The sequence below is a fragment of the Remersonia thermophila genome, chromosome 1 (assembly GCF_042764415.1).
Source record: "Remersonia thermophila strain ATCC 22073 chromosome 1, whole genome shotgun sequence".
NCBI classification, from domain to species: domain Eukaryota; kingdom Fungi; phylum Ascomycota; class Sordariomycetes; order Sordariales; family Chaetomiaceae; genus Remersonia; species Remersonia thermophila.
Window position 1 is genome coordinate 2,659,440 of NC_092217.1, and position 27,906 is coordinate 2,687,345.

At 56.0% G+C, this 27,906-nt stretch overlaps 8 protein-coding genes across 8 annotated transcripts; 5 read left to right on the forward strand and 3 right to left on the reverse strand.

Annotated features, from left to right (window-relative positions):
* Positions 1 to 845: 845 nt before the first annotated feature.
* On the forward strand, positions 846 to 3,855 carry VTJ83DRAFT_757 (uncharacterized protein; the record flags this gene model as incomplete). The annotated part of the gene is made up of 4 exons (XM_071014406.1): positions 846 to 868; positions 984 to 2,958; positions 3,046 to 3,715; positions 3,815 to 3,855. The coding sequence occupies 4 exons, from the start codon at positions 846 to 848 to the stop codon at positions 3,853 to 3,855; spliced, it is 2,709 nt and encodes a 902-aa protein (XP_070870110.1).
* A 1,474-nt stretch (positions 3,856 to 5,329) lies between these two features.
* On the forward strand, positions 5,330 to 6,673 carry VTJ83DRAFT_758 (uncharacterized protein; the record flags this gene model as incomplete). The annotated part of the gene is made up of 3 exons (XM_071014417.1): positions 5,330 to 5,399; positions 5,477 to 6,243; positions 6,308 to 6,673. 3 exons carry the CDS (start codon positions 5,330 to 5,332, stop codon positions 6,671 to 6,673), a joined length of 1,203 nt encoding a protein of 400 aa, XP_070870111.1.
* Positions 6,674 to 8,595: 1,922 nt separating this feature from the next.
* VTJ83DRAFT_759 (uncharacterized protein) lies at positions 8,596 to 9,531 on the forward strand (the record flags this gene model as incomplete). Its single annotated transcript, XM_071014428.1, has 2 exons — positions 8,596 to 8,974; positions 9,035 to 9,531. The coding sequence occupies 2 exons, from the start codon at positions 8,596 to 8,598 to the stop codon at positions 9,529 to 9,531; spliced, it is 876 nt and encodes a 291-aa protein (XP_070870112.1).
* A 2,646-nt stretch (positions 9,532 to 12,177) lies between these two features.
* Positions 12,178 to 14,812, forward strand: VTJ83DRAFT_760 (uncharacterized protein; the record flags this gene model as incomplete). The annotated part of the gene is made up of 4 exons (XM_071014439.1): positions 12,178 to 12,477; positions 12,538 to 12,637; positions 12,686 to 13,627; positions 13,686 to 14,812. 4 exons carry the CDS (start codon positions 12,178 to 12,180, stop codon positions 14,810 to 14,812), a joined length of 2,469 nt encoding a protein of 822 aa, XP_070870113.1.
* Positions 14,813 to 15,753: 941 nt separating this feature from the next.
* VTJ83DRAFT_761 (uncharacterized protein) lies at positions 15,754 to 18,621 on the reverse strand (the record flags this gene model as incomplete). The annotated part of the gene is made up of 2 exons (XM_071014440.1): positions 15,754 to 16,048; positions 16,124 to 18,621. 2 exons carry the CDS (start codon positions 18,619 to 18,621, stop codon positions 15,754 to 15,756), a joined length of 2,793 nt encoding a protein of 930 aa, XP_070870114.1.
* Positions 18,622 to 19,316: 695 nt separating this feature from the next.
* On the reverse strand, positions 19,317 to 19,666 carry VTJ83DRAFT_762 (uncharacterized protein; the record flags this gene model as incomplete). The annotated part of the gene is made up of 2 exons (XM_071014441.1): positions 19,317 to 19,383; positions 19,476 to 19,666. 2 exons carry the CDS (start codon positions 19,664 to 19,666, stop codon positions 19,317 to 19,319), a joined length of 258 nt encoding a protein of 85 aa, XP_070870115.1.
* Positions 19,667 to 21,769: 2,103 nt separating this feature from the next.
* On the reverse strand, positions 21,770 to 23,038 carry VTJ83DRAFT_763 (uncharacterized protein; the record flags this gene model as incomplete). The annotated part of the gene is made up of 2 exons (XM_071014442.1): positions 21,770 to 22,901; positions 23,007 to 23,038. The coding sequence occupies 2 exons, from the start codon at positions 23,036 to 23,038 to the stop codon at positions 21,770 to 21,772; spliced, it is 1,164 nt and encodes a 387-aa protein (XP_070870116.1).
* Positions 23,039 to 25,317: 2,279 nt separating this feature from the next.
* VTJ83DRAFT_764 (uncharacterized protein) lies at positions 25,318 to 27,671 on the forward strand (the record flags this gene model as incomplete). Its single annotated transcript, XM_071014443.1, has 3 exons — positions 25,318 to 25,342; positions 25,412 to 26,133; positions 26,193 to 27,671. The coding sequence occupies 3 exons, from the start codon at positions 25,318 to 25,320 to the stop codon at positions 27,669 to 27,671; spliced, it is 2,226 nt and encodes a 741-aa protein (XP_070870117.1).
* Positions 27,672 to 27,906: the final 235 nt, after the last annotated feature.

Genomic DNA, 27,906 nt, shown 5'->3' on the forward strand with positions numbered 1-27,906 from the left:
AGCACATGCAGACCATGCATCGACTTGGGCTCCGCAGCGCCCAGGCTCGCTCTTACGTCAGAGGTGACGGGGAGATGGGTGCAGATTGGTGCGTCCAGAGTGGACACTGGGTGCTTAGGGAAAGCTTCCTGTCATCCGTCCCGGCCTGGCGATGCTGCCCGTTTCCCTCGTGGACCGCACAGCCCGGGCAATGATAAAAGTCCAGCGCTTCGCCACTCCACCCGTAGCACCATGATACTCGGCGTCCTCACCATGGGTGACTGCAGCCTTTGCTGACCTTTAACCCCCCCCCCCCTCCCCCTGAGTCAGGGCCCAACTACCTCCCTCAGGCTTCTCGTACCGTGCAGCAGCCGGCTATCCTATCTATCATATTGCTGCCTGTGCTGCTCTCCCGCACGACGCACTGCGACCATCCCCGTTGCTCGCAATCACCCCCTGACCCCCGGTCACCCGATCCCGGGCCCCATCCTGCGTCTCCGGCCCCGGCCTACGGATCCCACGCCGAGACCCCCCGTGCTCCTTCCCCGGCCCGGACCCGCGCCCCTCCGAAAGGCGGCCAATCCCGTCGTCCGGTGTGTTTGAGTCAGGCTGCTGCTGCCCAGCTCTGTGCTCCGGCCATACTCAGCTTCGGAGCCTGGGTTTTTTGAGCGGTTCAACTCGCCGGACCTTCCAAAAACTTCCCGCCTCCTCGGCCATCACCACCGCCGACTCCTCATGGTCTCTACATCCGGAGCGCTATAGACTTGTTCCTCACCAGTGCCGACTATACATATCCGGTCGAACGAGCCCCTTTCTCCAGGCCAAAGTTTCCACTACCGCCGCTTAACATACCACATCTGCCCACCATGACGGTCTTCATCGCGTCACTGTGAGTAGAGCCTCGAGGCAGCCGGTCCGTTTGACTCGGTCAAAGACACGCGCGCCCCAGAGTCGTTGCCTTGCTCCGCTGCGTCGGGTGGATGCTGACGACGGTTGACATGTAGGTTTCTCCCCAAAACGGTGCACTTCAACCTGCCGGGAACGCCGCCTCGCGCTTCCAGCTCCGAGAAGAAGCAGTCCGGGAAGCCGTCCCTGAAGCGGCAGTCCAGCCTGTTTCAACCAACGAGCATCACCCCCCCGATCACTCCCACCGATGAGAAGAAGCAGGAGGACCCATTCTCCAACGAAGATGGCCTTCGGATCCAGATTCCTCACACCGAGACCGCCTCGGGGGGCATCCGAGCCCCTGTCGACCGCAGCTCACCCACCTGGGGCGGACGGCTGGACCAGCCCATGTCCCGCGCAAACTCGCCGCCTCCCCGGTCCCTCGTTGACCCGGGCCGAGTGCTCCAGCAAAAGGCCAGGGAAATGGCCCGCCAGGGCGTGACGCAGCCCCGTCTTCAGCGGAGCTCCAGCCACGACCGGGTCTTTGCCTCCGCCGATTGGACGGTGGCCCACGCCGACCAGGGCAACGGCGGTCTCCGCAACGCCGCCGAGGCGGCCGCCAGGGAGGGAAAGCTGGGTGATTACATGTGGGTCGGCACCCTCGGCATGCCCACGGATGCGCTTCAAGGCACCCAGCAGCTTCAGGACATTGAGGATCGTCTGGCCGCAGAGCACGACATGCTCACCGTCTTCTGCTCCGACAAGGACTTTGACGGACACTACTCGCACTTCTGCAAGCAGATCTTGTGGCCCGTCTTCCACTATCAGATCCCCGATAACCCCAAGAGCAAGGCGTACGAGGATCACTCGTGGCAGTATTACGTCAACGTCAACCAGGCCTTTGCCGACAAGATTGTCAAGAACTGGAAGCGCGGGGATGTCATCTGGGTCCACGACTATCACCTGTTGCTGGTCCCCGCCATGATCCGCAAGAAGCTGCCCGATGCCAAGATCGGCTTCTTCCTTCACGTCGCGTTCCCCTCATCCGAGGTCTTCCGCTGCCTTGCCGTCCGCAAGCAGCTGCTCGAGGGCGTCCTGGGAGCCAACTTGATCGGGTTCCAAATCCACGAGTATACCCGGCACTTCCTGCAGACCTGCAGCCGTCTCCTCAACGCCGAAGCCACGCCCGATGGCCTTCAGCTGGAGGACCGCTTCGTCGACGTCATCAACCTCCCCATCGGTATCGACCCTGTTAGTCTCAGCCAGCACCGTGAGGATGAGCAAGTCAAAAAGTGGCTCGACATCATGCGCGAACGCTACGCAGGCAAGAAGCTCATCGTGGCCCGCGATAAGCTCGACCACGTGCGCGGCGTTCGGCAGAAGCTCCTGTCGTACGAACTCTTCCTGAACAAGAACCCGCAATGGCGCGACAAGGTGGTTCTCATCCAGGTGGCTCTGTCGACGAGCGAAAAGAGCGAGCTGGATGCCACCGTTTCGGACATTGTGACGCGCGTCAACTCGTCGTGGGCGAACCTTGCGTACCAGCCCGTCGTGTACCTGAAGCAGGATATCGACTACGCCCAGTACCTGGCCCTGCTCAGCATCGCCGACGCGCTCATGATCACGAGCCAGCGCGAGGGCATGAACCTAACCTCCCACGAGTACCTCTTCTGCCAGGACGGCAAGCACTGCGAGAAGAAGCACGGCTCTCTGATCCTGTCCGAGTTCACGGGCACTTCCTCCCTGTTTGGCGGGAACGAGCTGAGCGTCAATCCCTGGGACTACCGCGCTTGCGCCGAAGCCATCAAGAAGGCGCTCGAGATGAGCGACGAGGAGAAGGAACGCCGCTGGACCAATCTGTACGAGGCTGTCAACCATCACACGGGCGCTCACTGGTTCACCGAACTCATGTCGCGCCTCGATATCGTCTACGAAGAGCAGCAACGTCGCGATCAGACGTCGGTCCCGCGCCTGTCGGTGCACACCCTCCTCCAGCAATACACGCGCAGCGAGCGTCGTCTGTTTATCCTCGACTTCGAGGGCACTCTGGTCAACTGGGGCCCGGTGAACCAGATCATCCCTGTCAGCCCTCAGGTGAGTAGCCGTCCCCCCCTCCCCCCCCCCTTGGACGATGGTTGTTACCGCACGTGGCCGGATTCAGTAGCTGACGTTGACGCATAGCGCACCCTCGACGTGCTCAACGACCTTCTCCTCGATGAGCGCAACACCATCTACGTGATGTCCGGCCGGCGTCCCGAGGAGCTGGACCGCATCTTCCGGCGCGTGCCCAACCTGGGCCTCATCGCCGAGAACGGCTGCTTCCTCAAGGACTGCGGCAGCACCAAGTGGACCGAGATGGCCGACCCCGAGCAAATCCGGGCTTGGAAGGAGTCGGTTCGCCCTATCCTCACCTACTATCTGGAACGCACCCCGGGCGCCGAGATCGAGGACCGCCGCTGTTCCCTCATCTTCCACTACAAGTCGGCCGAAGATTACGAGGCGGCGCAGCGCCAGGCTACCGACGCCGCCAGCCACATCAACGATGCCTGCGAGGAGCAGCGCGTGCATGCTATTCCCATGGATGGCTGCGTCCTCGTGGAGCCCATCGATTGGACCAAGACCACGGCGGCGCAAAAGATCTTTGCCGACCTCGAGGCCAAGATGGGCCCGGACGAGACACACAAGTCGCCCGTGGATTTCCTGGCCGTCATCGGCGATGGCCGCGAGGACGAGAAGGTGTTCAAGTGGGCCAATGCGCTTGGTGAAGAGGGAGTTGTCAAGGAGGTGGTCACCGTGAGCCTTGGGAACCGCAACACCGAGGCCACAGCCACGATGACCCAGGGCGTTAGCGGTAAGTTCTTTGCACGTCTTTGACGTTTCCTTTTTCTCTGCGGGACAGCCATCGCACAATCGATAAGAGTAAGCAGCTAACTCATTCACAAAACAACAGGCGTCCTGATCGCTCTGCAGAAGCTGGCGTCGATCGCGTAAGCACGCTGCCCTGCGTTGCTGTTTTCACGCGTTTCCTGCTCCCGCGTGCCTCATCCGGCCCGGCCTCTGTTCTTGGCTTAGGGGCTGAGCGGCACGATGCTTTTCTTGCGCCTTGTGTTTGTTGTTTTTTTCTTTTTCTTTCTCCCCTTTTCTCACTCGCGGCAGGTCTTGCGTCCCGGCGCGCCACCGCCGGAAGTCCTCGGTGCGAGCCCCATGGCTGGTGTGGACCGACCGCCATGGGGTCACGAGTTCATGAAGGCTGAGGGGGTAGCAGAAAAAAAATAAAGGAGACAAAAAAAGGGGGATGGAATATTGGCGGCATATACTTTTGGCTGGGAAGGGATCGGCGTGTCCTCGGGTGGCCTCTTGCATTTTCTCTTGTTAGCTTCGATTTTCCTTACTTGTTTATGGGAGTTTTATCTCGCTTGATTCTGGGCTTGGTCTCTCCTCGGTGGGTGTTGTCTTGTGGTTGCTAGGCCGGTGGCCACAACGAACATGTACACAAGGTGGTTTAGATGGAGTCAATTTACTTTCCTCACGGTGCACGTAATCTCTAGACGCATCCTTTCCGGGATGGTAAGTTGGGCGATGGCCTGACACTAAATGACGTTAGTGAAGAAACGAGGGGTTTTCACTCTCAACGGACCCCTTTCTCTCTTCATTCTCTTCTCTAGTCTAATGCACTCAAGATGATTTGGCATAAGAGGAGCCCCTCCAAAAGAACCAGCTGAACAAAGCCCCCCACTTCGCTTATAACTCAGGCTGCTTGGATACCCGAATAGGTATGAAATGATGTGAGGCTCACGATGAAGGACTTTCCGGAGGACCGGATGCTTGTTTGACTACCTGGGTTTGCATGGCAGGGGATGGATGCTATGGAAAATGTGTAGCAGGGGACATCGGACAAACACTGGGGACACGGGACAAAAAGGCCGAAGGTAGTAGAACTATCAAGGCATTTCGATACCCATCATGAAAAGAAGGTCAAATGGGGCCAGCTGGCAACGAAATCCATATTAGCGTTGCTCTTCTGCTGTTGCCCACGGCTTACGCACGACCATCAACCGTCAAGTACGTGACCTTCTCTGCGATGACATCACTCCGTAATCGGGATTGCGGGGTATATTCGTTTTCGAGACTCCGGAACCATGCCATGCTCGGCCAATAACATGACCGAGGCCCGAGTTACCCTGGAGCTACCCCGGATGTTTCTTCTTCCGATTCGGAGCGGAACCAACGTTATGATGGGATCCCCCTCGGACGGGGCCGGTGCCGACAGGCCAGCTAGCTACCCCTTCGCTTTGCCTAGGACACGGTTTGGTGTGGTGCTTGCTTGACGTGTGACGGCCTTGAGTTCGGTATCTTGGGCACCGTCTGGACTTTGACAAGACCTCAGCTCCCGGCACACTGCATCTTCCTTTGCTCACATTGACTACCGTCGTTGGCAGTCTGACCCGTCGACCCCTCCACCACCATGGCAGCGTTCCCACCTCCGCCGGTCAACACCATTGACTGGTCCAACGTCGGCTTCCGCGTCCGGGAGGGTGAGCATCTCTTTCAACTCCTGGCCGACGAGGCATTGCCGGAAGGAATCACGGTCTAACCAACGTCTGCCCTCCAGTCAACGGCCACATCGAGTCGCACTACTCGGTCAAGACGGGCCAGTGGTCCCCTCTTCGCTTCGTCGCCGACCCTTTCATCCGCATCCATGGCATGGCCCCGGCCCTCAACTACGGCCAGCAGGCCTACGAGGGCCTCAAGGCCTTCCGCCTGCCGGGCAACGACCGCATCGCCGTTTTCCGCCCGGATCGCAACGCCGCGCGCATGCAGCACTCGGCCGACTTCATCTCCATCCCGCGCGTGCCGACCGACCTCTTTATCGACGCCGTCCGCGCCGCGGTGGCGCTGAACGCCGAGTACGTCCCGCCCCACGAGACCGGCGCGGCCATGTACGTGCGCCCGCAGATCTACGGGTCCTCGGCCCAGCTCGGGCTCAACCCGCCCGAGGAGTACACGTTTGCCGTCTTCGTCATCCCCACGGGCGTCTACCACGGCACGCACCCCGTCAAGGCGCTCATCCTGGACGACTTTGACCGCGCGGCGCCCAACGGCACGGGAAGCGCCAAGGTCGGCGGCAACTACGCGCCCGTGCTGCGGTGGAGCGAGCGCGCCCGCAACGAGGGGTTCGGCATCACCCTGCACCTGGACAGCCGGAAGCACGAGGAGGTGGACGAGTTCAGCACGAGCGGCTTCATCGGCGTGCTGAGCGGCGAGGATGGGAGCGTCAAGCTGGTGGTGCCCGACAGCAAGGCGGTGATCGACAGCGTCACGAGCGACAGCGTGCAGCAGATCGCGCGGAGCTTTGGGTGGAGCGTCGAGAAGCGGGCGGTGAGCTCTCTCTCTCCCCTTTCACCTCGCTGCCCGATCCGAGATACTGACACGTGCCGCACAGATCAAGTACGGGGAGCTCCCGAGCTTCGCCGAGGTATTCGCCGCCGGCACGGCTGCCGCTCTGGTGCCCATCCGTTCCATCACGCGCAAGCGTGTCGGCGAGAGCTTGCTGCTGCCGCAGGACAGCCCGCGCGTGTCGGCTGCCGCCGACGGCAGCGCCGAGACCGTCACGTACATCGCCGAGGGCGTGGAGGATCCCGGGCCGGTCTGCGCGCGCCTGCTCGCGCGTCTGAAGGATATCCAGCTGGGCAGGGTCGAGGATGAGTTTGGGTGGCGCTTTGAAGTGACGAAAGAGGATCTGGGGAAGGCTACAGCCGAGGGTCAAGGCAATGGTGTGGATGCGAAGACTGTGGATCAGCTGGACTGAGTCTGGCTGTCTGGGGATAACGGATAGCAGCGTGAGACCATGATGAATGAAAAAAGGAAAAGAAAAAAATGACACCGAGCCACATTGTTTCTCTTAGGGCTGCATGCCGTAGTGAAAGTGTTGAGCCTCTTCTCTGAGAGAGAGAGGGAAGGGGACAGCTCAAATCATCCGGATAAGGCAAAATCCCCGGATCTGGCCACCCTCGCAACATTGAGCCGAACCTGAGACGTCTCAAAGTCGGCGGATATTGACGATATTCAGTGGCCCACGTATGGCAATCCATGTAGTTGGAAGTATTGGTTGCTTTAGAACCTGTTCATCTCCTCCCGTAATAGAGCCTGTCTTGGTCTGATCATACGCTTGGGCTCGTCAAGACCTACACCAAGCGGGCTAACACGTGTCTCTGGGCCAGGGCTTTGCCAGAACGCCTGTCAAGGACGGAACATCTAGAGACAGACTGCCGGTATAGCGCAGTAGTCGCAAGCCATTTGAGAGATTTGCTCCTGCTCGGAGGGACTAGATCTCCGGTTCTTTGACAGGTTTAGAGACCAGAACTCTGCATTGTGCAAGGGTTCGTCCATTCGTTTCAGTCCTGATTGAAGGCTTGAACCATCTTGTTGGAATCGCTCTATTACGGCTGATTCTACAGTCCGTTGGTACGAGAAACCTACAATGTATTCCCTGACGTATGCTTCACCTCGCTCCTGTTATTTTCCTCCTCTTGCTCCTATACCACTGCTTTACTGTTCTCCTCATCTTCCTGATACGGTTCCAGGACATGGTCCTTTGAGAGCATAATGACCGCGCTATGCGTCCTGAACAATCACCTGGTGCGATGGCCTCCCCCGAGATTGCAAGTACGTCTGATTGGTACTCTAGGGGGATCCACAGGACGTTTCTCCCATAGTGTATCCATCCAGGTATAACCTCTGTCAAGCCTATATCCAAAGTGTTGAACGGAGACTTGGGGTGGAAGAATGGGGAACATATCAGCGACTTCCTTCGGAGTTTGCAAAGACGGGAAATCCAAAACAATCAAGTTAATATGAAGCCAATGTGCTAACGTAGCATCAAACCTCAAAGAATAAACAAAACCTATGTTATAAGATATTCAACAGGCTCTGGTCCGTTTCAGGATTCAGATGGTAGCTCTGTCATGAAGCGATGCTGAGGCAATATATTCTGAGTCAAGATACCAGGCTATGCATGTAACTGGACTATTATACTCGCTCCAGAAGTCTGAGACGCGTTGGCGTTTCATAGGATCCCATATTCTTACTCGTGCAGCCGTGGCTTAACGTACAAGAAGTGCTTACACTGTTTGCATGGAACCGAGCAGTCAAGGGACCCGCAGACCTATTCTAAAATCAATCGCGCCTCATGCTCAGTCATCTGAGGGCTTGGAACCTTGTGGAAGGCCCTTCAGGCTGTTTGTTGTTTTCATCCAAGCCAGGTCTGACGGGCCGACCTGGGGCCTCGAGCAGTCGCTCCCGGATAACTGGCGCTCTCAGGCACCTGGCTCTTGTTCAGTACGGACTTGCAGAGCTGGAGATTTTCCATTAGAGAGAAATGCTGAGCAGGTGGGTGTGCACAGGTGTATCATCAGCCTCCGAACCGATTGCTGGGCGACAATGCCAAGAATAGGTCGCGCAATGTTGGGGGTCCGACCTGATGCGGCCTGAGTCAGCCCCTCACAAAGCCACTGGTTGGCTTGCTTATGGTTGATTACTGATGCCAAACACGGGTCGCTTCATGCAGAGAGTTTGGCCATACAAAACCGGTGTTCCCACCTACCGAGTTGCCGCATGAGGGGACTTTTGTCGTTGAACCGAACGCATCCAAACGACCCTTTTTCTCTACAGAACCTCCCTATCCTAGGACGTGGCATTGTGCCTGCCTACGTTGTATTCTAAACCCCCGCCATGTCTACCACTACCGCACCCACCGGGCCCATCGCCCTAGCGCCGGCCCCATGGAAGACCGAAGCCACCGTGTACATGATACCCTTTTGGATCAGCCAGGGCGCTGCAGCCAGCTTGCCGGTCAAGGTCTACCACCCGCTGGAGGCCGAATCTGCCTTCTCGTCGCGCGCTTTCGGGATCCCCAAGGGTGGCTTCAGTCTGATCATGCTCATCCGCTACCATGCCACTCCCGTCGGGCCTTATGACGAGATGGCTATCTCGCCAGGCTTCTTCGAGTACCCGGTCGAGGACGAGGGCGGCGGCAAGGCTACCAAGAGTGCCATGCGTGTTACTAGCCTGTATGTCAGTCAGAAGTACACGTGTTGGAACGGGAGGACGAGTGAGTGACCCCTGGTAGAGCATTGCAATCCCGTTGTACCCATCCACTGACGCCTCCCAGTCTGGAACTTCCCCAAGCACCTCGCCCACTTCCACTGGATCGATAACCCCGATGGCAGCACCCACATCCGCGTCTTCCCTCATGACCACACTCAGCCTTTTGACCCGGCGTCCCCCCCAGATCCAGCCACAACCAAGCCTTTCTTCCAATGCACCATCTCTCCCATCCCCCTTGTTCCTAGCTTCCCATTTACCAGTTCTATCCTCAGCTATATCGGCCTCGATTTAAAGCTTGTCCAGCCGCCATTGCCAGACGCTGGCCCATCCGCCCATGACCGTGAACTGCCAGGTACGGAGGGGTGGTCTGCGCTCATCGATTACGGAATGAAGACGAAGAAGGCAACGGTGATGTGGGGGGACTTTTCTCAGGGAGAAGGAGAAGGTGAGGAATTCTTGCCGGGGATGCTGGGGAAGAAGGGGGTGGTTACCAAGCTGGAGAGGGCAGAGGCGTGGTTTAACGTGCCGGAGAGGTGGGATATGCCGAGACATCTGCTTTGAGGGGTGAGCTGGTAGGTATTCGTAACGTCCAGGATTCGTGCAGTTTTGGATAATTGTCGGTTGGATCATTTCAATATGCTGCGCAGTCGCATTCTAGTCTGTCATTCTACAGTCAACATGCCCAGCTCTGCCAACGGTGTATGCTTAGGTTCCTAGCTATATTCGTAACAGCATATCAGTGACTAATCCGGGTTTCGCAGCAGTGCTGGCAGCTCACGTCCAAAGGACATGAACCTTTTCCAAAACACCAAGCGTTTACGGTAACCGTTAGCACCAAGACACCAATCTAGCCTACTTTCGTTTGTAGGGATAGAACACTCGCCTGGTGAAGATTATCCGTGGATGTGGGTGAAAACAGACCAAATGAGCAGGGGAACTGGTCCACGAGGATATCCGGGCCCGACTCATGCCAGAACCGATGACGTGAGGAAGGAGTCAACACCTAGGTATTGAGCCTGCCTGCCGTATCAAACCGGTAGATCAGGCACCGACGGAATGCAACCAGTCCCTTGAAATTCTGACTGAGACCACGCAGAGATTTTGATTCGCATTGTTCCCATTGCATGTGGATGTCAAAGCGTGTCACTAATCCCAACTTACACACAAGAATTGTTCCTGCGTTTTGACTGGCCTATCTAGGTGCCTGGGTCACTCTGGCTCGGTCGAAAATATAGCCTCATGAACCGGAGCAGTCATCGAAGCGATGGGGGAGTATGCTCTCGCCTTGGGGCACTGCGCCATGCACAACTCGACCCAAGTTTGAACACACCAGCCATTCAGCACCATCGTCAACCTATGCGGGGACTCTTTTCACCGTCCGCATTGCAGCCTGTCACCAATTCATATGGGCTCGACCATCCAGACGCAGACCATCAGCGAAGACGGGCACTTCTCGAGTCCGGCAGCATGGTTCCTTTCGGAGTCGCCTACGAGACGTCGTCAGCCCATCATGACCAACAATGGGGCCCACCCACAAGCCCCGATCAATACCAGCCTGCCGGAAATCTTGTAAAGGATGGGGAACAATCGAATCAAGATGTCCCTTACGAGCTTTCCCCGGTTGTCGCGACATCGAACTACGGCTTCCCAGCTGGTCATCACGCAGAGCACGGCACCTCAGGCTCTTCAGCTTATAATTCAAGTCCGAATCATTACGTTGAGGGCGTCTCATCTGGCCAATGCCGAACTCCTGCCCCTGTCCTCGAGTACGGCCGTGGCCAGTCCGTTGACGCACAGTCCGCCATCAGCCGTGGTGCTCTCCAAACTCTGACCCCCACTACATCGCCTTCGGCAGCTTCGGGAGCTGAAGGATGGCCGACCACCGACCCGAAGCAGCTCCGCACAATGAGCAAGGCCTATCTCCATTCACAAACCGTTGGCATGCACAAGACCCGACAACATACCTCCACACCATGGACCGGTGCTCGAGACCTCAGATCATGTCCGTATCGTGGGTGGAGCGTGGCCTACTCTGGACCCCAAGATTCATCTATTTTGACTCCTCTGAAGCCGCGTGCAGCAGCTCAGCTTTTGCGCCATGAACCATCACAAACCGGACGCGCTGCGTCAAGAGGATTTCCCATAATTCAAGCGTCAACGATTCCAGAGTATGAGCTTGACTCGGATGAGGAACCAGCTGGAGACATCATCGGTTCAGACAGAAACCCTCACACACATCTCCCATCCCGCAACGGTCTCGAGACTATTAAGAACATCAGGGATCCAGACGAGGAAGATGATACGGTGATCTGCGCACTCTCTTCAAGCCGCACCTCCGATGTGGTGGGCATGGCGGTCATCAACCTTGATACGGGCCATGTTGAGCTGACCCGATTCGTAAACGATCAAAGCTTCCGACACCTTACCGAGACGCTCCTGAGAATGCCCGTGTCTCCAAACACCTTCGTCGTTCTGAGAAAGGTTGTCGACCAGCACACCAAATCCAGCCTCGTCACCCATCTTGAAGAAAGTTTTCCAGATTCTCGGATCGTCCCGCTCGACAGGGATCACTGGAACGAGTCCAATGGATTGAAGCTCATCGACCGCCTCGCCTGGAGGAGGGATGCCAAAGCCCTTCGGCGAAATCTGGAGCACAACTTTTACGTTTCATGTGCATTCTCCGCGGTAAGCAGATGAATAAGCCTCAAGATGAAGTTGGCAAACCATTCCTGATGTCACTCCAGGTCATCGCCTACGCTAATCAGAGCTTCGACCTGGTGATCAGGGACCACGCCTTGCGCATTCGATACAAGATGCCGGCAGACACCATGGGACTTGACCGAGCTACCATAACCTCTCTTGAGCTCTTTCAGAATGTCCGGCCTGCCCACAATGCATCGTCCACTTTGTTTGGACTTCTCAACAATACTCTCACCCCTCAAGGTCGTCGGATGATTCGGTCTTCTATTCTTCAGCCGAGCACTGACAGAGACTTGATCTTGGCCCGTCATGAGGCTGTCGAGGCGTTGTCGAGCAATGAGGACTTGTTCACCAGCCTTCGCAATGGTCTCAAGAAACTTCTTCACATTGATATCGAACGCTGCATCCCATGGGTAAGGACCACCACGCGGCGAAACAGACAGACGGCTGCTGACTCGAAACAAGGTACCTTTGAGACGAAATACGCGCGCTCCTTTGCCGGATGGCATGGATCTTATTGAGGGGTATCATCAGTTCATCGCGCCCAGCCACAAAGAGCTGAAGGACGCCGAGACCGATTTGAACCAGATTCTCATGATCAAGGCGTACCTTGGCGGTGTCGAAGCAGTCCGTGAAGCTCTGGAAGGTGCCGCGTGCACCGAGAAGCTGTTCCAGTGGGCTCTTGATACCTGCAGCCAGGAAAACTTGGCACCCATCATTTCTCTCATCGCATCCTCCATGGAACTGGACGCCATTTACAGCAAGGCACCAGTTGACATCAGGAACAACAGACTGTGGGCATTCAAGGTAAGGGGGCGTCCCTCAAGGTTGTTTTTTCTCTCTGCCCTGCTAACACCTCCCGCAAAGGCAGAGCCAAAGAGCGTGTTAGAAGAGTTCCGGATGAAATACCGGGACAGCACAAATGACATGCACCAATATGTCGAGGGGATCAGCCGGACGCTTCAAGGTTGGTCAATCCTCCCGTGTGGCATGGCACGTGGCTCACTGGATGCAGAGAACCTGGGAGTCGCCCCGGAGCTCCGGTTTCTCAGTGACAACCACTACTACCTGAGGTTCCAGTGGTCCGACGTCGAGCGCGAGCTCGCTAGGCAGGTTGCTGCTGCCGAAGGGAAAGACCGGGTTGGCACAGGCTACTGGAGGCCCCTGGCGTTTGGAGGTGTTGTGACGGTGAACGGCATTAGGAGGAAGCAACACTACGACTGCCAAACCTTAGAGTTGATCCAGAGAAGCAGCCAGATCCAACGCTACGCCGATGTGGTTGCAGCGCAAAGCGACAGGTTTGTTGCCGAGCTACGGATCGCTCTCCTCGAACACGCCGAAACGCTCCTCGCCGTCAACGAAGCCATGGCAGTCCTGGACATGATCTGCTCGTTCGCCCACGTGGCAACAACCCAGAACTATGTCCGACCAACTTTGAGTGACTCGTTGGTGCTGAAGGGAGCCAGACACCCCGTGCTGGAGGTCAAGAAACCCAATTTTGTGCCCAACGATGTTTACTCGGGCGACAGTGGCGCTCGATTGGTGTTTGTGACGGGCGGTAACATGAGCGGCAAGAGCACGTTCCTCAAGATGATAGCCCTGATGCAGATCATGATGCAGGTTGGTAGCTTCGTGCCGGCGACGTACGCGGCGATGCCGATCTGCGACACCATTTACACGCGCTTGTCGACGGAGGACAAGCCTGAGAGCAACATGGGCACGTTTGCAGTGGAGATGGCTGAGATGAACGCGATCCTGAGGTGGGCACCACCATGGACTGTGATGGAACAAGTACTAACGTCTGGCAGACAGTCATCGAGGTCTAGCTTGGTTATTGTCGACGAACTTGGCCGCGGGACATCGACTGTTGAGGGTTTCTCCATTGCCCTCTCAATTGCAGAAGAATTGATCAAGCGGAAGCCTCGCGTCTTCTTTGCGACCCATTTCACTGAACTTGGTAAGACGACGAGCCTGAGAAAATTTGAAGGATTCTGTTAACAGCTGTTGCATCACAGCCCGAGTCCTAAACATCACCAGGCCGAAGGACATCCTCGCCTTGCATGTTGTCGGTGATCGAACGAAGGAGGGCGACACGACCGAAATCTCGCTGCCACATACAATTGCTTCTGGTCCAGTCAAAAAGGAGGATTACGGCTTGGATCTTGCTCGCCGCTTCTTTCCAAACCGCGTTATCAAGTATGCTGATGATGCGGCGAGGTTCCTTCGTGAGATCAAAGCAAGCACAACAGCTGGCCCAGCTACACGCGCCGCGAAACAGAATAAATTGATCCTCGCGCTGCCTGATCTTTTGAAGCAGGCCGAGCAATCATCCATGGACGCTCGTGCTTTGTCGTCGTACATCAAGAGACTTCAGACCGAGTTCACTGTCCGCATGAGCCTCGCAGATGATGCGCAAAACGATGGAACCGACACGGATCTCGAGGAGGCAAAGCGGACAGCCGTGTTGCCACACATGGAGAGCCCGAGTGCTGAAGAGCTCGAGCTGTGGAATCACAAGACCGACGAGGCTGAGCAGAGGGTACTGGGCGCCGATCTGGCTACTGTGCAGGCTGCTATGAAACGACCCTATCCAATGGATGACTCTTCAACATACCCGTGCAAACGAGAGAAGCCTGGCAGAAGAGAGGCTACGACCCTGAGCCGGGCGTCACCATCGCAAACTGTGCGCGGCACTCCCGTAAACCGTAGCCTGCTGATCGAGGAGCTGCGCAGAAACGCAGCCACGCCCAGGATGAGCCGCACCCAAACCCCGAGTAGCCTTCAGAGCGGATTGTACAACACCTCGCCGTCAACAGCGGATGTTACATCGCCTGTCTTGACGGCTACACCACCCCCGATGGACGTGGAAATGTCGATGGATGGCGTCTTGAACAGCAGCCATCACCTTTGCCAACGCCTTGGCGGCCTGCAACGAGCCGTGTCCATATCGTCGGACTCAACCGCCGAGCTTACCTATGCAGAAGACGTGGACATGGCGGAGGCGGACGATCCAGCAGCATCATTCGAGAACGCGGCAGTACTCGAGGTACAGCCTCTTGAGCAGTTCCAGCCGCTCAGGGACTGGTATGCTCGCACGGAACAGACCCATGGCTCGGAAGATGAGCCGATGGAAGGCGATTGACAGCGTTGGTTTCGTGGCGGTGAGCAATGCTAGGACTGCATGCGTCTGTGTTGTGTGAGATGGATGTCTTACGAGTTGCTGGCAGCGCTGCTGTGGGGAAGATAGCAAACAACAGGTGCGGGCTGGTATCAACTAGTAGACATGTGGAGGGAGTAGCATTGGTGGATATTTGCTCTCTAGGTCACCTGTTTGTTGCATCAATGTTGAAGCAGCGCTGGTGAGACTGGCATGGCAATGGTATATGCTTCTTAACTCATCAGTTGACAGCGGATACGGTTGGCACTCGGAATGACTTCAGCGGACAGCCTAAGTGACCGCCATCTCAGCCTGCGGGGAATAAGGGCCCCTGAACGAGAAAAGGCAATAAACAAACCGATGGTTGCCAAAGCAAATGTCGGGGCTACGTCAAGTCGTAGCACAAAGTACTCCTTCATAAAGAGGAAAAGAAAGAAACAGAGACGATATGTGCCATGTCGATTAGTTATCTTATTACGTGCGTAGGCATGCATGGTAACACTATTATTAGCGGTTTGTCCTCAGCGCCATCCGCTGGAATATGCAGCACCAGTAAGCTCTACAAGTTGCCCGCTCCTCTGGGTTAATCACGATTACCGCCTCTCCACTCAATCTTAAAAAACAACGCCGCCAAACGGGGGAAGCAAGTATCTCCCATCATGTCAAGACAATCCCGCCCTTGTATACATTACATCACATCAGAAGAGTAATGGACATCGCAGGGGAAAGGGCGACACTGTTCCTATCCTGGAACTGAACGACGTGAGAAACTAAAGGGGGTATAGGCAGATTAGAAATAAAGAAAACGAATGTTCATACCATGCCATTCCGAGTCATGCCTCATAAATTGAGAAGTAACGCATCCCGCTCATATGTAAAGAAAAAAAAAGAAAAAGAAAAGCCAGATAACCCTTCCCTTCACCGCCTCATGCATCTCTCCAGACGTGGGTATCCCCCAAGCTGACCTCACTCTCTGAGTTGTCGCTGCTCGCAGGACCTGTGCTCAGGTCGCGGCGGCGGCGGTGGTGATGTCGCCCAAGAGCGTCAGGGGATGACGCGTATCCTGGACTGCTCCCGAAGCCGAACCCACCAGGGATGCCACCACTATTGGCGATACCCGTGCCTCCAGGGATGAGCAAATCACTTGATGAGTCGTCTGATCCTTGGGAGGAAGGTATTAATGGCGGAGGGGCCTCTTCATAGATCCAGGGTTGTTCAAGGCTGCAAGAAGATGATCACGGTCAGCGTCACCGCCTCTGATGAGACTACAAGTCAGATGGTTCGGAGGACACTTACGGCACAACCAAGCTGGGATTCACAAAACGCGCGCCCTTCTCGCGGTCCTCATCAACGGTGCTTCCACGGCGGAAGATGCCACCGGTATCTCTCCTTTGGAGGGCGCCCCTGACGTCCTCGTCACCGTCCAAGATAGCCGACTCCGAGATCTCGTCTTCATTGCTCGCTATCCTGGGCCTTCGGCGGCGGGCGCTTTCCTTGGGATCGATGCTCCTCAGCGCGATGAAATGGGTCAAAGGCTCGACACGCCGGCGAAACACCCAGGCATATGCTAAGGTGCCGATAAATAGAGGAGTGATGAGGCCGGAGATGATCCAGGCTTTGCGCAGGGCAAGATAGCCCGACATGGTGAGGTGGAAGACGGCCAACCCCAAGACAATCCGATAACACACCATGCGCCAGGCGCCTCCTGTGGCGTGCTGGGGCTGGTCCATGGCGTAGAGCAGCTGATACTTGTAGGTGAAGTAACCCAGCGAAAAATAAGCCAGACCGAGGCCGAGAACAAGGAAACCGCCTGGGATGACGCTGTAGGCGAGGCAGAGAATGAAGACGAGCATGGCGGTGGGCAGGTAGAAGCCGTAGTAAAACATGTTCGGCTGGGCCACCTGAGCCCGTTCACGAGGAGTTCTGGCAAGAAGACGCTGGAACGGGTACTGAGCGACGGCGCCGAATTGGAGGAGGCGAAAGGGGAAGAGGCCGAGACCTTGGAGCATGATGAAGTTGGTGTAGAAGGCAGAAAAGCGCTCGAGCTGACGGGCGAGGGTGTAGGCAATGTAGGTAGTGTCTCGGAGCGAGTTCCGGAGGACATCGAGAATCGAGGTGACGGCGCCGAAGACGGTCAAGATGAGGAAGATGTTGAAGAAGGTGAAGAGGAAGTTTTTGCTGATGGCAGACAGGACGATGTCGCCGCGCGAGAGAGCGCCCTGCTTGTACGAGAGCCAATCGTAGAGATAGGGGACGGCGACGTTGAGCAACGACACGGCAGCCGTTGGAAGACCGGTCTGGAAGAGGGATCGCCAGATGTCGTGCTCTTTGAGCCAGTCTCCGAAGTTGGGAAGGAACTTATCGATTGTGCAGATGCTCAAAAGACCAGCGATGAAGCCGAGGGGAACCAACCACACGATGGACAGGGCCGTGACGAAGATTGTGACGGACCAAGACCGGAAGCGACGGCTGAAGGAGGACGCGTATGTGTTCTCCCAAACGATATCGGACGGAGCAGGGGCGGGTTTGGTCAAAAGGCGCCCTGGGTGGGGGTCGATGAGGGCCTGGATGGCCATCTGACAGGCCGCAATCGAGTCCATCGTGACAAATGCCAGATCGGTGGGCTCGTAGGTCCTACGGCGAGCAGCCAGAATCTGGTCGTCAAGACGGCGGAGCTTCTCGCTGTAGTAGTCGATGGCATCTGTCTTGCGGCTCTGGAGGCGAAGGAAGCCGTACCAAAAGCGGGTTTGGGGCCGTCGCCTCGGGCGGAGCTCAGCAGCGCCTGATCGTATCAGCCGGTCACTCTCTCCGGCTTCTTCATCTGCTGCATCTTGCTCGCCGGAGCCGGCACCGTTGATTAGCCCGTCGCCGCCGCTCCCACCAGGAGGGGAGCTCGCGGTCCTCGCGGTTGGCTTGTCGGCAAGATACTGAGACCATGCTTCTTCCAACCTGCCCAGCACCTTTTTTCGCTCCTTGATCAATTTATCGAGGAGCCTCCAGTCACGACAGAGCGTGACGCTCTCAACCTTACCGATCTCGAGTTTCTGCACCAAGTCTTTGATGGCCTCCTCGGACCTCAGCTCTCGGGGGATGCCGGAGAGACGAAAGGTGCGGTCTGTGATGGTAGATTGTGTGCCGAGGTAGCTCTGGCGAACACGAATCACCTTGAGCGTCTCCTTGTTCATCATGTACAAGGTGAGGGCGGTGAACAGGTAGGTGAAGATGAGATAGGACCAGAGGTAGCCCATGTTTTTATTGAAGCTGATGTCGTCGTCATCATCGCCGGGTGTTTTTGGATCGCGCGGGTCGTTGTCTTCGCCGTGGTACGTGAAGTGATTTGGGAAAAGAAACGAAGCGGTGCCGTTATTCGGTGGCGGGCGTTCAACAAAGTGGTCGTGGATGGGTTTGAGGACGGCAACGGCAAAGAAAAACATGATGGCGAGCAGGCGCATCGACATTTTGAAGAAGGCGAGAAACACGTATCCATCGAGGCCGGCTGAGGAAAGCACTTGTTGCTCCGTAATCCGGTAAAGGACTGGCATCCATCCGAAGAAGGAGTCGGGCAAGGCGGGGAGACCTAGGAAGGGGTCGCAATGCCGTCGTCGGGCCGCATAGAGGGATTTCCATCGTGGGCGGAGGAAGCAGAACGTCAGGAAGGCTGAAAGACCGAGCGAGAGCGAGATGACGAGCTGGACCCCAAAGTCCTTTGTGTTGGGGCCGACGAATTTATCCCCAAGGCACGCATCGGGGTCCGGATCGAGGGAAGGGTTGTTGGGATGCCTCAGCATGTCCATGGCTGGCCGCTGTAGGATGCGCAGGTGCGCAATGTGCAGGGCGAAAGGAAGAGCTATGTTCGGTCGTGTATTGACATTGGGAGGGGCTGAAGGAAACAGGTAGGGAATTTCACCGCGTTGGAGAGCTTCAAGACCTGAGGGTGAGGGATTGATGGAGTTGTTGATGGAGCTTGGAGCTGGACCTCGAGCTTGCTGCGTCAGATGGCAGGTGCAGGTTGGTGTTGGGTTGGCCCATAAAGCTTATCGAAAAAAGTGGGGCAATCGATAAGGCCGGGCAGTGACGTGACCAGAGCGTCCCAGCCAGCACGTGGGGCTCCCGTTGCCAGGAGACAGCGCTTCTACGCCGTCCGCACGGCGTAATCAGCGGCTGAGTCCTTCGGTGACATTGATGGAGCATCATCGGGCTTTAAGCTTTCATATGATCAACGTCCTGATGAAAACAATATCAATCAAACATCAGCGAAAACCGATTGTCCTTGTAAACATTATACGCCTTTCCCGACCATCCATTTTTCTGCCCTGTTCCCACACGGCCAGAGGGCCCTGAAACCATGCCTCTTCACAGTACGCAGTACTCCGTACTTGGTCAAATCTATCTACCCCCATCCCATATGAAGAAGAAAATGCCTACCCTCCCTAGCCTGACAACGTCCCTATCTCACATGCCCTAGCATGACTTCAAACTTAGTACATGCCTATGAGTGCCTCTTCAGGCAGGCGAAACATGTCTCTCCAGGGTAGATGACAGCCTCGCCGCACACGCTATCATTCCATGCTTTCGGGTCAGCCCCTGCTCAAATGACAAGCGTCTGTCTCATGGTAGACAAACAGATGGGGAGAATTTCGTCACGCACCAGAAGGGGCATTCGCAGAAAAAGGTACCGTCCCTGTCGATATCGGCATACAGAGGGAAGCTGGGCGGTGGGATCGGTGTTGGGGGAGGTTTCCCCTGTGCCACAGTTTTTGTGGTACTAGCCGTGCATTCCTCGATGGCCGAAGAGGCCCCCTTTTCAGGGGGGATGGTCTCCTTAAGCCAGCTGGGCATGATGAATGGATGGGATTGTAGGTTTGTGTTAATTGTAAGTCAGGTCCAAGAGGCGAGATATCTTGAGAACAAAGTGGGGGAGCTGTTTGAAGCAAGTAGACTGAGGAAGACGGAAAATTTATAAGACGAAAAAGTTCAAGTTGAGGATGCTTGTCGCTGCGATACCTTTTGGGGTCTGGCCTCAAGGCACAACAGAACGGCGGCCCAGAGCCCGGCGGGTTATTGGGACCATTGGCATCTAGCCGTTCCCCTAGTTCCCACCCCGACGAGGACGGTAGGCGAGGAGGCACAGCGATGGAAGGCTGCCTTGTGGTGACAATCAAACAGTCAGGGGCCGTCTCTGTCACTGCACGTTGTTGGCATTGGTGACACCGCTACGCAGGAATAAATACCAAGCTCCTTCAGCTGGGTTCCATCCATTCAATGTCAGCAGCCGTGCAACACCTCTTCCGGGTCACGAGGATCACTGGTCCGCATAGCACCATTTTCACCGAGTATCGAACTTTCCTCTATTGCCGTAGCACATATATCTGGCAGCATCGGAGGTTCCGTTGATTTCTTTTTTTACTTTTTCTTTTGCTTTTCTGGATGCCCTCTTTCGTGCTTTGCGCTCGGACCCATGCAGTGAGTCACCTGCACAGCACACTGCCCGGGTAACTTGTGCAGGTTTGGGCAGACGGTTGGCCATTTGCTTCGTCCATGCCACCGCAGATGGAATCTCCCAGGCCAAACAAAACGGTGGAACTGCACAGACCGAGCCAGGGGCAGACATCCAGGTTCTGGCAATTGGGCGCCAGAAATCCGGGAGACAATGTGGTACGTCTCCAAACGGTTGCCATTTCATAGGCAGATGGCTGGCTGCCGCGGTGTAACTTGGTTACAATAGGTACCGCTACGGCTGGGACAGTCCCTCGGGCATAATTGAGCTTTGGCTGTTGGTTGGTTCTAGCGTCAGAAAACCCAACCAATCTTGGAGCAAACGAGCGCCATAAGAGCGAGTGGGCTGTTTGCCCGGCGGACCGCTGGGCATCAGAACAGCCTTGGTTGAATCTGGAAAATGTTCGTATTCTAGACACAACTTGGTCAAACTTTGCGTGGAGCCCCAGACATGATCGGGTTGGGCGGTGGGAAAAAAGATGTATGTCCACTGTTTTTTGACGACTGAAGCCATCAAAATAGTTCATCTTCCTACCAAAAAATCTTGATGTAAACCTAATCATATTATCTTCGAGCATACTTGATCTCTACCTACGATCAACCCCTCCGGAAAAGAGATGTGTAATAACGGAATGACCGAGGACTGACACGACAGTATACAGTTCGACATGCCATCCTGATGCAGAAGGCTGCCAGCCTGATCTCGTCGGATTCATGCAGCTCACATGCCAAATTCTGTGCACCTGCATACCGCGACCTCGGGCGTTTGCAAGGCCAGCTCCAGCAGCCTTGGGGACACCACAACCCAGGCCCGTGCTTACAAACCCACAACCGATCATCGCCTCCTCGGTAACACACAATGGCAGCTTGCCTGACCGCTACTTCAGTCTGGCCTCGCAGGAAGGCAATCTTGTTGCACACTTCCTGCTGCATCCGAAATTATCCTGACCATGAGGCAAGCCGAGCTCGTCATGAAAGGAGGGGAGGTAGGAAATCAACAATCACATGCCAAAACCGTCCCCAAAAGATGTTTTAGGTTGGACGGTCCCACGATGTGCAATGCAGGATTGTCGCCAGATATCTCTGCGCTGTGACTCAGAGTTGCGAAATCATGTGCAGTAAGAGGGAAGAAGGTAAGTTAATTATTATCGATATCATCTGCCTCATCCGCCTCGCAGCTTGACGAATTCACAGCGCCATGGCAACAGCGTGGATTCTCGGACATCTCACACACGGCTTTTGTAGCCTGCGTACTGGGATACCCTGTGGCAAATCAGCGCATTTCAGTGGTGGCGGTACATCTGGAGCACGACACGGGACGGCTCTTGTGTTTAGCACAAGCTTCATAACCATCTTCCCACGCTGGCTGCTTTCGAAGAACCCATCGCACATGCTTTCCGGTCCTTGACCGCCACAACTCCTCCATGGCCCAACCTCCCATAACTCTCACACCGTGTAAAGGAAACGCGGACTCTGATCTCCCATCTCCTCGACTTCCTTCTCCTGCAACCCCTGTACCCTGTGATCCCGTTCGCCCTTCCTGCGGCGTGCATTCTCAAGCCTCAACAAGCACGTCATCAGCACCGACCCGCCGAAGAGAAATAGCACCAAGTACGCCAGCACGACGGCGTGGCCCTCCACAAACCTGGGTGGGCTGTAATAGATGTTGCTGCTGACAATACCATTGAGGTTCCCCCAACCGATGACCAGTCCGAGCACCACGCCGCGCTTATACACCCCCTCGACATTGTTGGCGACCCAAGAGACGGTGTTCGCAATGCAAGGATAGATACCGAGGGCGGCAAGAAAGGTGCCTGCATATTGAACTGCAGGGTTGTCTGTCGAAAGCAGCATGCTGAAGCCAGCAACGGCCAGGGCGGAAACACCAATGTTGCAAAGCCCGCGAGCGCCGGTGCGGTCTGCCAAGACGCCGATAGCGACCGTCAGCCCGGCGGCAGCAACATAAGGGGGCGCAGATATTAGCTGGGCGCGCACGACGCTCGTGTTCCAGCCGAGGTTGTGGATGATGGTGGGCAGGAAGAGCGAAAAGGCGTACAGCGGCATGCCGCATCCCATGTAAACGGCCATGGCGAGCCACGTTTTCCAGTCGCGGACGGCCTGGCCAAGATAGCGGATGTGAAAGCTTTCATTCCCCCCGACGGCTGATGCCTGTTGGTCTAGGCGAAGACGGCGGATGACCCGAGCTCGCTCAGCATTCGTCAAGAACGTTGCCTTGTCCGGGAAGTCGTGTACCATCCAGAAATATGCAACGCCGGCAACGACAGTGAGCAGGCCTTCCAAGATGAAGATCCATGCCCAGCCGCGGAGACCAGCTATCCCGTCCATGTTGTCGATCACTGCCGCCAGCAACCCGCCGAATGAGCCGGACACGGCAGCTGCAGAGAAGAAGATGGCCGCACGAACGCCAAGTTCAGATCGTTTGTACCAACACGAGAAATAGTAATTGACGCCGGGGAAGAGGCCCGCCTCGGTTAGACCAAGGAACCAGCGGGCAGCCATGAGGCCAGGCCAATTGGTCACAAAGCCCATGCCGATCATGCTGGCGCCCCAAAGGATACTGAGGTGCGTCAGGAAATGGCAATGATGCGAATGAAACGAGGCCTCTCGTGGGCATGGATGAGTCTGCGTCACCAGAACGCGAGGATGAGGCTCATCTGCTTACATGATGATGGGAATAAAAATGGACGGGCGCATTCGCCTGAGAAGAACGTTGGTGACGGGCTCGAAAATGGCATACGATACGAAGAAGATGGTAAGTGTCGCATTGTAGGCTGTGGTGCTAAGGTTCAGGTCGGTTCCCAGGCCAGCAATCTTTGCGTTCCCAATGTTGGTTCGGTCGAGGAAGGCCAAAAGGTAGAGAAAACAGAGCTGGGCGGCTTTTGTCAGTCAACAGTTTGTGTTCCAGCAAGGAGTGAATATTACTTGCCCATGGCATCAGCATCAAATCAAGCTTCCAAAGCAGTTTTCGCTCCTAGATCCGGCGTCAGCGCCTTGGGGGAAGGCTTGTGCTGATCAAGTGGCTACCTACAAGCTCAGCCCTCTCCTCTGGGGAAAGATTCGAGTCCGGGTCCGGGGGCACGTTGTCGACACGACTTTCATGAGTGGGATTAGCATCGCCGAAGGAGTTATCTTGGTCGTTCTGCATGCTGGAGAAGTCAGTATTGGAGGAGGCCTAGAGGTTTTGGATGTAGGATGCTAGACATGGATTGGCAGCGATAGCCAGACAAAAGATCGCTGAGGTTTGGTGAAATCCAGAAGACAGATACACGAGAGGGTGGGGGATGCAAGTAATGAACAAAGTGTTCTAGGACACCAAACCGTACGCTGGACAACGGAAATGGATGAATTGTGGCCAGGAGCAGAGACGTTAGATGAAACTGAAACCTAGACCAGCTTCCCTTATGACTGCCTAAGGTAGTTCATACTTCGACACTCAGGCAAAACAGCAAGGGATGCCTTTGCTGTGATGAACGAGGAACACGGGGACGAGCAATTCCAAACTTATTTCCGTGGTCCACCTTCCCTTTGCATCATCCTCGAACCGTGCGAGCGGCCCTCAACATATTGGATGCCCATGGAGATGGAGGTTTATCTGCGACGAGAGATTCTTGACAACTAGTACCTTGGCTGATGATGCACGCGGGCTATGTAGTAGGCAGGCGTCCTGTCAACATGAAGAAGCTTCTGAACAATGCCCGCTCATAAGGTCACCTTGCCATTATCACCGGACAATGCCAGCGAATGGTAATTCCTAGTCAGCAAATGGCCCCATTAGGGCGGCGACGCGTCGATTTGGCAGAGGTAGGAGGTCCAATTGGACCTAGGCGTTGTCTAAGGGCGGAAAAGAAGGGCAATCACACAGACGTAACTGAACTGAGATGGCGATTGTAGCCGTGGAGTGGATGGCGGACTCAAGAAGCGTGCTACAATACAGCGGATAGAGTTCAAGTGGCAGCAGAAGAAGGGCGGTGGGCTACAAGTACGTGGTCTCACAGCGTTCAGTCCATGGTATGAGAAGAAGTCATGTTCATCACGGTGTGTTCCACTGGTAGCTTGTACTACCCTTTCAAGGGGTATTTCTGATGAACCTCGTGGTCTTCTCAACGGTATGTATCCGTTTCGCAGAAGTGATGTGTATTGTTGAACCTGTGACAGGATCTATGGGGACTCATACCCTGCTCCTGAACCCCAGCAGGCATTCTGCCTGCTCAGACCGCCATTCTGGGCATCCATCGTGTATATAAGGAGCCTCCAGGAGAGGCACATCAGATAGTTGTTTTCTTCCTTTGAACAACAGCTTCCAACCACTCCTTTCCGCCGTATGCACTCTCACAGGTCCGGGCCATCACAGAACCAAAAAGGGTGACGGTTTCCCACCAGAAATGAGTCGGTGGAAGGAGTGATCCTCGGATCTTGTCTAAGAAACCAGAACCCCTCTTCCACCTTGTCCAACCCTAACCCTGAGCTCTGGTGAGGTCGAAAACTTGTGCGACACCCCAACATCACTGGAACTTCCTCCGCATTTGCAATCCCCAGATCCTTCGGCACTGATCTCACTCGAACGACGCTTCGATCCCCCTGCAACATCCGGGCTTTGATTCTGGGCACCAACTCAGTTGTCCGGAATCTCAAAAAGGTACGGTGATTCCTCATGGCTTCAAACGTCCAGGTCCCAATATGTAATTATGATACGCAATCTCCATGTGTGCCCAGAGGTCCTGCAACGTCGAAATGAAACCTCGCCGGCCGAAACAATTATTACCTTGGGCCCCCCTATCATCCTACAATTGGTGCTTCTATCTCTTGTTTCACTGTATCAAGCCTGTGCACCTTAAAAACCACATGCTCTCAACAAACTGACGGCTGACGGTGCGGGGTAATATCAAGCCAGGGCCGGGAAGTCCATCGCACTGGGCAAATACCAAGGCCTCAGCCTTGGGCCGCGAGTTCTCGTGCGAAGAGCCGCTTTCAACATGCCCAAGAGGGTTTGTATAGTTGGTGAGCTTTTACGGGTCATCAATGTCACACAGCCTCAGCCTCAACCTCAACACTGACATGATGCTTCAGGCGCCGGGCCTTCTGGCCTCGTGGCTGCCAAGTCTCTGCTCCATGATGCGCCCCCGGGCACTTTTGATGTGACTGTGTTCGAATCACAGTCTCGCATCGGCGGCCTGTGGCCCGCTCACAAAGCTGACAACGCCGGCCTCGTACATCCCCGCATGGTCGCCAACCAAAGCAAGCACACCATCCAGTTCAGCGACTTGGCATGGCCTGAAGACTCGCCCCAGCTGCCGCGAGCATGGCAGGTTGGCGAGTATCTCGCTCGCTACCGAAACAAGTATTTGTCTGCAGCAAAGCTGAAGCTCGGGACTCTCGTGGAAAAGGCCGAGCCTCTGGAGTCACACCAACCCGGCTGGAAAGTCCAGACGCGCTCCAGTCAGGGGGACACCAACGAGGAGATGTTCGACCATCTTCTGGTGGCCTCGGGCTACTTTGGCCGGCCAGCGTTGCCTCCAGCAGCCACTGATGATGCCCAGGTTCCAGTCATCCATAGCAGTCAGTATCGTGATCTTGTTTCTCTGCTCGGTAAGACGGGCGGGAAAGGCACGAAAATCCTCGTCGTCGGGGGGCAGATGTCTGGCGTCGAAACCGCTGGAACCATTGCCTCTCACCTATCGTCGGCTGCTCATTCTCCCGGCCAGAGCATAATCCCCAACTCAGGGAAATACACCGTCCATCACCTGATTCAGCGACCAGCGTGGGTCTTCCCACTCCACACGTCTCCGAAGGTATATACATTGCCAAGTCTTCTGCCGCCTCCCGCACATCGCTAAGGATAGCTCATTAGCCTACATCATCCGCGCCTCCTTTTCTTCCGCTTGACCTTATCTCCAACAATCTCGCCAGCCGGGCCCATCCCCTGACGAACCTCCAGGGACACATTTCCCCCGATGCCGCCAAGCTTACCCATTCCATCTACCAGAGGAGTCTCGGCACCGACCAGGAGATCTTCTCATCTGCCGTGGCTATCAATGGTGATGAGACTGACAGCCCCCCTTATTTGGCTGTGAGCGACTGCTACATGGATTTTGTCCGCACCGGGCTCATCACTGTGTCGCGTGGCAGACTGGCAGCGCTCTTTGATCACGAGGCCGCTGTGGCCCAGCCGGATGGGACGATTACTGATGTTGCTGCCGTGATCCTGGCGACCGGCTTTGAAGCATCATCTTCACTGGCATTCCTGCCAGAGTCCGTCAAAAAGACGCTCGCTCTCGACCGTTCGGATCTTAAAAACACCGTTGCTCTGGGATTCCACGGAACTTACCACCCCGATCTCCCGAACCTCGGGTTTGTCGGCTTTTACCGGTCTCCTTACTGGGGCATCATGGAGATGCAGGCTCGATTTCTTGCCGCAATGTGGACGGCCGGCGGCCCAGCCTCGCCATCGCTGCCCGTCACCATCCGCGAAGCCCTGGAGAAGGATGATTCTATCAAAGAGACCATGCGCCTTCGCACTGATCCCCGAGCATCTCAGTTCCCCATGGGCGACTACGCCTGGTTGATGGAGGAATTTGCCAGCGCGCTCGGATTGACACGCTCGGCTCCTGCTCTCGACATGCCACGCGTGCTGCCGTCCAACAAGCCTATGGATATCCTTACCCCCGCGCGTTACCTCTCAGCCTCTGCGACCAAGGAGCAGCTTGCTGAGGCCCAACACTCGCTGAGACAGACCGAGGCCGTCACGCGTGCAGGGCTGACCAGCGGCCGGTTCGTCGCCCGCGCGGTCTTCCGCTCCCTCCTAGGCGAGTGGAAACTTGACCGCCGCATCTCTAGCCTCTTGCCGAGCCATCCGAGCGGCCACTTCCGCGGGACTGCGCGGTTCCTGCTGCGCGAAGGCACCGGCGACGGGCGCGAGTCGTCGTTTTACCGGGCCGTCGCGGCTGGGCAGGATCCTGGTTGGGAGTACTTGTACGTTGAGGAGGGAGACTTCGAAGCAGACAACGGCTTGACTTTCCGCGCCACGAGGAGGTATGTTTGGAGGTATGATGAGGAGAAGGATAAGCTCAGCGTGTGGTTCGTGCGCACGGATGACCCCAAGCGAGCAGATTATCTCTTTCATGAGGTGGATTTTGTCGCTCCCGCTGCTGGGCAGGCTGATGAGAGCGGTGGCTGGGAGGCTACCGCGGGTCATTTGTGCATCGAGGATTTTTACGACGTGCAGTACCTCTTCAACTTCAAGGCTGTCAACCTCGGCGATTGGAGGCTGGAGTACACGGTCAAGGGGCCAAAGAAGGATTATACCATTGAGGGGAGGTATAGTCGATAATGACACTCAGGTGGTCTCTTATTTCGAGATAACCAAAAATCTCAACGCGATACCATACACTCGTTGAGTTGAATAGGCTTGCGCCTACCTACCCCTCTCCCTGGTCTGGGATGTTGGGCCACACTCCATGACACATGGACATGCCCGTCCGTGGGGAGTGCTAAGGCAGGCATTTGGCTGAGAACCTAGGAGAGGACGCGAAGTGGAGACAAGGTATCTATATAGATGCTAGTTC